The sequence below is a fragment of the Zeus faber genome (assembly GCF_960531495.2).
Source record: "Zeus faber genome assembly, chromosome: 20".
In the NCBI taxonomy this organism is placed as follows: domain Eukaryota; kingdom Metazoa; phylum Chordata; class Actinopteri; order Zeiformes; family Zeidae; genus Zeus; species Zeus faber.
The window spans coordinates 16939655-16950306 of record NC_137207.1 but is presented as its reverse complement, the minus strand read 5'-3'; the positions used below and the strand labels follow the sequence as shown (position 1 = coordinate 16950306).

Below are 10652 nucleotides of genomic sequence, written 5' to 3'. Positions count from 1 at the left end.
TTCCGACCCTGATTCGGGAGATAAACAAAACGAGCCGCAGGCGTGAAAGCGCCCTGACTCTCACAAAAACGAGGACTGTGCGTGCAAAAGCTAAGAGTCGCGCATTTGTATTTTATGTTTGAAAAGCGATTTCGACAGGAAAACACAGTGTTTGATGTTGGTAAGATGATAAGGCTGCAGTCCAGTTAGGGTCTGAGGTTCATGGAAGAAACCAGAGAAAGGTAATTAAAGCACTAACGGCGCTGACACGACTGTAATTAAGTCACTTGTTAAAAGCGAAATAAATGACATTGAGAAAAAACAAAAAGTAGAAATACAAGTTTGGCATTGAAAAGGGGAATGGGTGCTGTTGAGAAACACATTCTGCTTGTAAAACCATCGAGGGACGGTTTCGCTATTTTTCAACCTTATTAAAACGTTGGTTCCCATCATTTAGAACTGTTCATATCACGACACTGGAAACTGCTGTTGACAAACGTACCACTCTGCTGCAGCTTCACACTGTGCTTAAATGGAGTCTAATGGGGCAAAAGTTTAAGCAAAAAAAACCCCCCCAAAACACATGTTCAATCTCCTTTTTTAAAATACAGAAAATTCACATTATGGTCACCCACTCACAGCATAGTGTGTTAGTGTGTTGACATGTTTGAGTAACAGCAACATCATATTTTATCTCAAACTACTTGGCATCAGTTTCTGTTAGGAAGTGACGCAACTTCCTGTTTCTCGTTTCTTACGCTTGAGCTGCAGAAGTGCAAATCATACAACGATATTTTTTATCTCTCAGTTCGTGAACATTTTCTTTCCGGTGCACATTGAGATTGTCTGACAAAATTGTGAGTTTTGGCGTTTCTTGGGAAGGAGATTTAACTATGCCTTTCAAGACTTTACCGTTTGCCCCGTTGGACTGCATTGAAGCTCAGTGAGGAGCCGCAGCAGAGCGGTGAGATTCTCAGCAGCGACGCGTTCAGCTTGGTTGTGCTCCGGACAGTTGTGAATGGTGGGAACCAATATTTCAATAGAGCCTTTGCTTACAAAGTGGCAACACATCCTTTTAAGTGAATGGTTTAGGTCTGCGCTCCTCAAACATTTTAAGGCCACTTGGACACCTGTCTATACTTCAGTTGCAGAGAAAACAGTGAAACAAGATCAAACCAGTCATTATTGTACATCCCCTCATGGCGCCGACGACTCGTAAATTAAATGATGGTGACGTTAATCATGTTTATGGACCGAACGATGTGGACCCAATGATTGACCTGTCCGGGGACCCCTGGAGCTCCGCTGGTGATCCCCGCACCCCACGTCGAGAACCACTGGCTGAAGCGTTTTTTACGCGCAGCTTCTACGCACCCGGTAAAGGCGCGCCGCGGGAATGTGTGCGTTACGGAGACGTGTCGCGTACCTGTGCAGGTGCTTTCTCCCCCTTTCCCACAACGGTGTCTCATTTCAACGTCGCCATGACAACCGTCTCCGAGTTGAACTCGTACTGGTTGCTGGAGGACGCCGACCTGCCCCAGGAGTGCAGGCTGGGTGGCCGCTGCTTGAAGGAGGACGTGTAGCGGTAGAAGCCGGTGCGCCGGTTCTTCAGGTACTCCCGGTAGTTCTTGGTGAGCAGCGTGTAGAGGAAGGGGTTGATGCAGCTGTTGGAGTAGGTGAGCCCCGCCACCAGGTAGTTGATGCAGGTGTGGGTCTGGGAGGCGAGCCCCAGGGGCTCGGTGCGGTACAGGGGCACCAGCTGCCAGATCCAGAAAGGCAGGAAACACGCCCAGAACACCAGCACGATGGTGAAGATCATGATGAGGACCTTCTGCTTGGGGGACCTCCGGGTGACGGCGCCGCGCTGGGACTCCAGATAGGTGCGGGCGAGCCGGATGTAGAGGTACCCGACGATCAGACCCGGGGCCAGGATGCTGGTGCCGAACAGCGCGGTGAGGTACACCTTGTAGGCGAGCGGGCTCCGGGACGGCGCGCACACCCTCTTCGCCCCGCGCGTCGCGTCGCGGGCGGTGATCTGGCCGACCATCGCCGTCATGGGCGCGGCGAGCACCGCGGACAGCAGCCACACGCCCCACGCCAGGGCCTTGCGGTAGCCCTTGGAGCGGCCCAGCGTGTCCAGCGGCTTGGTCACGGCCAGGTAGCGCTCGGCGCACATGACGGTCAGCGTGAAGATGCTGGCGTGCATGGTGAGCAGGTCCAGGCCGAGCAGGACGCGGCAGCCCGCGTCCCCGAAGTGCCAGTCCTCCAGGAGGTAGGTGGCCACCACGAACGGGATGGTGGAGAGGTACAGCAGGTCCGCCAGCGCCAGGTTGATGATGGACGTGTACATGGAGGTGGCGAAGCGGATGGAGCGGCGCATCACCACCAGCGTGTACACGTTGCCGGAGACCCCCACGACGTAGACCACGGAGAGCAGCGTCCCGAAGGTGGAGGTGACGACGAGGTCGCGGTCCCCCGCGGGCCCGGGGCTCGGACCGGCGGATCTGTTGCTCATTGCGAACCGGGAGAAGTTTTTCTTTGTTTTTTTTTTTGTTTTTTTCTTTCTTTTGGGTGGAGGAAGACGCGCCGGTGCAGGTGGCGCCGGTGCAGGTGGCGCCGGTGGTGGTGGCGCCGGTGGTGGCGGCGCGCGTCCAAGGCTCCACCTGTAAGTGCGTGACGTCACGGCCCCGCCACGCGCGCGCTCGACGTCTTGTTTACTTTTTTTTATTTTAATTTTTTTTTAATGTGCCACTCGTCTGTCAATCTTTTTACTAAAACAAAAAAAAAGTCGAATAGAGTTGTTTTATTTATTTTGTATTTTCTAAACTTTTTTGTTTGTTGGATGTGGTTGTCAATACCGTGTTTATATTTGAAATGCTATAAATCTATAAGAGACAACGGGTGATGTATTTATTTCATTCTATTGTATTTATTTGTTTTTGTACATTTTGTATTTTTTGTGGTTTCCAACATGTTGAAAAACATACTATAGATGTGTCTTCTGCAGAGGGAGGCAAGCTGTGAGAGTAAAAAGGCGAATGGTGGGAATGGTAGGCTGTTGCAGTATTGTCATTACTATCTATTTTAAATAAACATATTTTGTTATGTTGTTTATCATGTTCAAGGTTCGGTAGCTAGAGTCGGTAACTGCATATAACTTAGTAGCAGTCCAGTAAAACCTATGTTATAGGTGCTGTATATGAAGCCATTGACTGCCAGCCAACGAAATTGAGGTTGAAGTCGATGGTTCGAGGATTATCAAGATGTTTTGTTTCCAAAAATGGAAAATGATTGGTAAATTCAGCCGCACAGAGAGCTCTAAGCTCATTGACACACTCGCTGATAGATAAGAAAACCAGATGCTGTGATCGTCCAATTTTATGATTGCGTTTCATTTGTTTCTTTTTTTTTTTTCGTCAGGCTCTCACTTGACTCACTTCCTACAGATGGATGCTCTCTCTATCCATTCCACGTGATTTTTCGACTACGATCTCAGCAGCTATTAAAGTCGGCTAATCGCTATTCAATATTATAATAATGGAAGGAGAAAGTTAAGCACTTCAAATCCCCATCAAAGAAGCACAGACCTTCTCTGGTTCATGTAAAGGTTTCCGCCTTGGTGCGTTATGCCTCCACCCTCTCTCCCTCCTCCTCCTCCTCCCGGTCCCTTCATATTTATATTCTCCATGTCTCTAGGAAGAGGAGGAGGAGGAGGAGGAGGAGGAGGAGAAGGAGGAGGAGGACAGCCTCTTTATGGAATTAAAGAGCATTTCTGTATATATCCCCCAAAATGTAAAAGTCACATAATAGACCAGGTGAACGTGCCATACTTTGTTCTATTTAATTCACATTATTCTCTGATTGAAGCACTGAATATTTACGCCAGCCATGTTATCACACACACACACACACACACACACACACACACACACACACACACACACACACACACACACACCCCCTCTATATCTGCGGAGGTGGTGTCGATCAAGTCCAGTTTATTTAAAACCCATTATTATCAAGAACACCTCTCAAAGGGCTTCACTGAGATGAGCACATCAATCACTAAAACACAGTTAGATTTAAAAAAAAATCGATATAAAACTCAAATAAAATACAGTACAATAAAGATAGATGGATAGATAGAGAGATAGACAGACAGACAGATAGATCATAGATAGATATATGATAGATAGCTGAGTGATAGATAGACAGACAGACAGAGAGACAGACAGACAGACAGATAGATAGACATATAGACATAGATAGATGGACAGATCGACAGGATAGGTAGGTAGGCCAAAAATAAATAAATATATGTATCTTCTACTTCTTGTTTCAGCTGCTCCCGTTAGGGGTCGGTATATATATATTTTTTTTTGAATAAATAGTGATAATTTGCAATATTAGGTAAAGGGATCAATCAAGTTGATACAGTAATAGTCTACTCCAAGTTGCTCCTCCTGTTTCCAGGTGATTTATTGCTAATCCTCAGGATATTTAGGAAACCTGCGTTCTGAGATTGACACCCAAGGGACGGCGGTGTCTTTTCACACGCTCTGTTTTTGAGGGAAAACAGGACCAAATAGCACCCCGAGCCATCCCATCAGTCCCTGACTCTGTGGCACGCTTTGTACTTTTAGTTTCCATGGCGACATTCACAATCATCTTGCATGTAAGCATGAAAAGAGAGCGCCAAAGTTTTGTATGAATTCTTCATGCATGTTTGGATCTACAAGTTTGGATAGTTTGGATTTCCATTGGCAGAAACATGTTTGATGAATTAAGATAAGATAATATAGTGCTTTACAAAACACCCTGGGCGTACAGCAGCTCAATCGGGAACACACAGTAAGACTATTTACACAAACTTCACAAATTAAAAATGAGTAATAAACAGCTCAAATAGGAAAAAGCACAAGTAATGAACAGAAATAAGATCAGATGGATGATCTTGTTTTGTCAAGGGTTTTTGAAATTATTATTATTATTATTCAATTCCATCTGTTTCCCTTGGGTCAATTGGCTGTTTGAGGGGAACACAAGACTCCGTGTGAGCGTCTCACTACTCTTCTCTCCTTTTTTGGACTTAAAAGGCTTCCACACTTGTCTTTCATCCCTTCCCTTTTTATCATTTTTTTTTTAACTTCTAACGCTCCCTTTATCTCAATAAAGAAACCGCTTTCTTGAAAGCACGTTTACAAAGTGCTTTACAGCCCGAAAACCAACGGGATCCTAATGAAAACACGATAACAGCGAAAGGCAACGCAACAGAAAAATACTTGATGGCAAAGACAAATTGTAAAAGGATCAAATTAGCATTTCATGACAAATCGTTTACGTGATCCAAAGCCGAATGCGAGAGGGGAATTTAAAGAAGTGAAAGGCATTTAAAAACAAACGAGCTTCGACCAGAGGGATGTACAATTAAAAACGAGTTAGTTATGACTAAATCAGCTTTAAAGCGATTTGGCCATATTCACTCACTTTACTGAAAGCAGATATATGTCAGAAATGCGTAAAACTGTGGTGCAAACAAGACTTTACCAAGATACACCAGTCAAAACCAGCATTTACTAGAGGTGTGGAAATCTCTCGATTTTAAGATGCATCGCGATGCGGACGTGGACGGTGCTGCATCGATGCAGTGACAGAACAAAATGAAAATGGCCTACATAAAAAAAAAAAAGAAACCCGGACCCAACCATTAATTTCTGATTAACAGATTTTATTGTGATTAAAATAGCAGCCTACACAACATTGAGTTATCCCCATCCTGTTCGAGAAGCTCCAGTGACAAAGCGGCATCTTACCAACTAAGGAGGGCCGTGAAAGAGGCAAAGGGTCGGTACAGGGAGAGAGTGGAGTCTCAGTTCCAGCTGTCCTGACGCTGGACTATTACGGACTACAGAGGCTGAGCTACCACCACGGTGAATGCTGACGCTTTCACATTAGCCCCCTGGTTCGCGCAACTGAGCCGAGTTCCACCGCCGGAGGTGAGCGCACCGAGACAAGTGAACATCAGGAAAGCAGCTGGTGCAGACGGCATCCCCAGACATGTTCAGAAGGCCTGTGCTGACCTGCTTGCCCCAGTGTTCACCGTCACATTCAACCTCTCCCTGGGGCAGGCCTTGGTGCTGATGGTTAGTTAATTAAGCTTGGACGGAACGGCTGGACTAAGGTGACAAGGACGGTGATTAGAAGACGAGTATTCTTTAAGTACTGGTACAAAGTTTTTAGAACATGCTCCCGGGTCTGTTCTAGAAGAGAGCCCCGACCTCTGGGGTCGGCTGGTAATAGAGTCTCTGTGGTGACGTTTACCGGCAGATGTCACCAAACGTGCAGTTACTGTGGATAGTGTAAAAACGGAGTTTGATATTCAACAAAGATCATTATGTTCGGGAAATTCCGGGGAACATTGTGTGCACCCGCACGCAAGCACCGAGAGTGGCTAAGGGACTAAATAACATGACCTAATATGCTTAAATAAAAAGTACAGAGCAGTTAGACAACAAAAAAGGAAATGCTGGTGAGTGTGATGACCCATAATTTCCAAAAGATTACATCAGTGCCCATATAGAAAATTGGGGATGCGATACATCGAGATCGCATCGTGAGGCCAGTGAAGATTCACACCTCTAGCATCTACACAAAACTGAGCACTTTACTGAGTTTGAACACTGAGTTATGACTAATTCTATCAATAAACAGTTTTACTGTAAACGGCCTGAAAAAGGCCAATTTGGCAAAAAAAAAAAAAAACACATTTTAAGTGTTGATGCAATACCTAACATGGATGAAATACTGTACCTTAGTTTAATATGTACTTTAGGCTTAAAAACACCCTACCTGTTTAAAATGCCTACTCATGTCTCATTTTAGACTTTTATCCATTTTTAGTTTTTTCTTTCAACTTGAAAAAAAGGGGAAAGGGGGAAAAAAGTAGAAAAACTTAAATTCTTTGTTATTGCGTTGCGGGGTAACTGAACGGATGGAGAAGAACTGTGTTGCAGATGAGGGAGCGTGGTTAAGCCACTGTCTGCAGGTGATGGGGCTGGCTTCGCCCCGTAGCGCCGCAGCTTTACCAGGTCTGCCCAATCAGCCCCTTCAGCGCTGTAGGGTTGGACCCGGCTGGAAGAGTCTTCTAATATGTTGTTCTGTCTTTCAGTGGGGCGCTGAGGCGCATGAGGCGGAAATGGAGCATGTCCATGCAAAACAAACTCGGTCACTCCTTTTCCAGCGAGCCTTTCTGTTACCAGTATGAATAAAGTCCTCGCCATGTCGACGCTCCACTGCCCGAACGACTCCGTCTTCCTCCCTAAACCTGTACATGTGGGTAGAGACTCCTTCAAGTGCTGTAGTCGTGCAGGATCCGGGAGAGGCAGGGCACCCAAGGAAAGGCGCCCAGGAGCCGCTGGCTGCGAGCACACCACAACGCGTACCTAGCCCGCCGCCGCCAATCAGGAGCCAGCCAGAGGACCAGCACCGAGTCCGGCCCCAGGACCCACATGGGCTTCACCTCGACCCCAGCCCGTCCTGGTGCCCTGGAGGAGAATGCGCGATAGGCTCCTGTGTCCAACCCCAGGACCCACGTGGGATTGGCCGGGTTCCCAGCCCTGCCCAACGACTTGGAGGGGTCCCGTGGGGACTGCCCCATGATGGAGGTCGGACAGGTGGTTCGTGGCTCGTCCGCCGGGCCCCTCCTCTGGTCGGGGAGGGACCTACAACGTACCGGTAAGAGTACAAGGGGGTAGACATCAGGCTTTGCTGGACTCTGGCTCTTCTCAGACAATGGTCCAGCAATGCCTGGTTGGACCCGGGGCTTTATTGGCGGCATCACGGGTGAAGATTCGGTGTGTGGGATATTCACACGTATCCGGCGGTCCGGCTTGAAATTTGTTACCAGGGAAAAAAGCATAGAGTGAAGGCTGTGGTTAGCTCCTGCCTGCCGACCAGCCCGATTTTGGGTACGGATTGGCCAGGGACACTTTAATGGAGGAGGCTGGGGGAGTGTGCTTACGGTCAGTAGGCGAGTTGACGCAGCAGCAGATATTTGGTTTGTGCTTATCTCATAATTAACTCTATTTTCCCTCTTCATCCTCTTATGTTCTGTTTTTGTTCTGTTCTGAGTTTATGTAAAAACATGTCGCAGGTTAGTCGTGTTAGTCACAAATTACATTTTTCCGAGTTCTGGTGTAATTCAGCATCATGTTCTATCAGCCAAATTACAATTTTCCAAGTTCCCATGGAACACAGCATCAGCCCCCTCTCGTCTCCACCTGTCACAGATCCTGCGCGAAGCAACCAATACACACCGATGGAGTATAGAACACAACGCACCGCACACCTTACCCCATGCGAAAGTCCCCCCAGAGCTACACCCTGCACATATATAACAAATTGGATGATGATATCACAAACCTCCCCACTCCACCACCCCAGCCAGCTCCATCACTGCACCCCGCCCGCTCTGCCAGCTCCGCCTGCTCCGCCCGCTCCGCCACAGGAAGTTGGCTAATTCCGGTGGATTGGCAACGTTTTTTAATAACGTTTTCTAATTCCTGCTCCAAATATAGATCGATGTGGATCAAACTTGGACCACAAACTATCTGAACTGCCCCGAATCTAACGATACTTAATTCATGTCAACGGGGTGAGCCTGAAGAATGCCCTGCGTGCTGGACCCATAATAATAAGAATCACAATAATAATAATAATAAAAATAATAATAATAATAATAATAATAATAAATATAGCTGCAGGCAGCAATACACAGTGTCCATTTTAGTCGTGTTAGTTACGTATAACATTTTGCAGAGGTTCCGTAATCCAGGATCAAACTACTCAAATGTTGCCTGATTCGCAGAGTCATATTGATCTACATCAGTGCAGCCAGTAAATGGCTCAGCATACTTTATTTGTCTTCTTGGCAATTCTGTTATTGCAATATAATCTCTTCCTGGAACATTATCTTTTATTCTGCCAGACTTCTTCACATTCCAATAAAGATTAGTTCCATTAATCAAAACACTGTCTAAATCACTTTGTGTCCACTTGCAAACATTCTTGATCTTGTTTTTAATAACTTCTGTTAAATTGATAGCCCCCGCTGCTTGTTCCTGGAGTCTCCAAACTGTGAATCGTCCTGATGAATCGAGCCTCTTTATACCCATACGTATGGGGAATCAACACTTATATTTAAAGGCTTCTCATCAACATTAACTGTTTTCATAGACATCATTTCAATATTTATTTTTTTTAATGTTTTTTCCGCATTTTTTCAATTTGTGTTTCATAGGTTTTTTTAAGTCTTTTTCTTTAGTTTAATATATCTTTAGGCTGGATGTTTGGACAATTGCTTCTTTATTAACTTGGACAATTTCTTCTTTATTACCTTAGACGTCCAGCTATTTGGAACATGATCTGGAACATGAATTAACATAAATTTTGGAATTATTTTATATAACAAACACAATAATAAAACATACAACATAAAACATGTGACATTTATGTCACAAACATAAAAAAGATGTTACTTTCAATTTGTACTTTATTGCACTTCATGTGCTAACAATCTACAATTGAAGAACACAGTTAAATAGACGCATTGCCTGTAACGTAGTACAGACAACATTTATTGGACATTAACATTAATTTGGAATTTGAGCTTTTATGGAAGGACTTGTCTCTATTTCATGCCTTCTCCCTTTTCATTTTAAGCCCGGTACGTTTGGCTGCAGGAAGCTGCACGCACATGAAATTTCTTGAAAACCACGGTCTCTATTTTTGCCACTAAACCAAACTTTCTCACGTTACACTGAGCTGCGCTTTCGGCGACGGCAGGTGGTGCTTGGTCTCTTGTGCGGCAATAATGACGTAGTTACTGAAGCTTGACCGCTTGGGTTTGATGCCGTATGGGACAACTGTGACCTAGTGACATAATGACATGGTGACGCCTTTCTGTGGATAAAATTTTCCGATGGGTCGCAGTTCCATGAAATTTAACATCATGCACTCGCACAGTTGGAGTGGACTCGACTCGTCATGGTGACGACTTTTTGTGGATTCATTTTTTTTTTGCATACAAGTTTTCCGATGGGTTACGATTTCATTAAACCGAAAAACGGTGACGTCTTTTGCGTGATTATTTACAATTTTCAGGGTGATATTTTTCCCGATTTATTTAGAGAATATGAAACTCATCATGGATTTGCAGATTTTGTATCTTACGACTTCCTCGAATCCCGCAAAGTAAAGGAGAAAAAACAACGCCACATCTAACACAGGGTTAGATCCGAACGGAATATCTTCATTTACAAAAAGACCAAAGAGATAAATTATCAATCGAACAGACCTGTAGACCAACCAGGTAAGATGGTACATAAACACACACACAAGCAAACACACACACACACACACACACACACACACTCTCACACTCTCACACACACACACACACACACACACACACACACACACACACACACAAAAACGCGCGTGATGGGTTGTCGTGTCGGGTCGTGTCATGGGTTGACGTGTTCCAGACACTTTTAGCCCAAAAAATGCAAATAATAATAACAATTATAATTATAAAAATTCCAAGAATAACAATAGGGTCCCCTAATAATAATAATCATAAGAAGAAGAAATTATAATAATTACCATTATTATTA

The 10652-nt window shown here is 45.1% G+C and overlaps 1 protein-coding gene across 1 annotated transcript; it reads right to left on the bottom strand.

The window, feature by feature from the left end:
• Positions 1-1444: 1444 nt before the first annotated feature.
• Positions 1445-2494, bottom strand: LOC307245717 (urotensin-2 receptor; the record flags this gene model as incomplete). The annotated part of the gene is made up of 1 exon (XM_080021367.1): positions 1445-2494. The coding sequence occupies one exon, from the start codon at positions 2492-2494 to the stop codon at positions 1445-1447; it is 1050 nt and encodes a 349-aa protein (XP_079877493.1).
• Positions 2495-10652: the final 8158 nt, after the last annotated feature.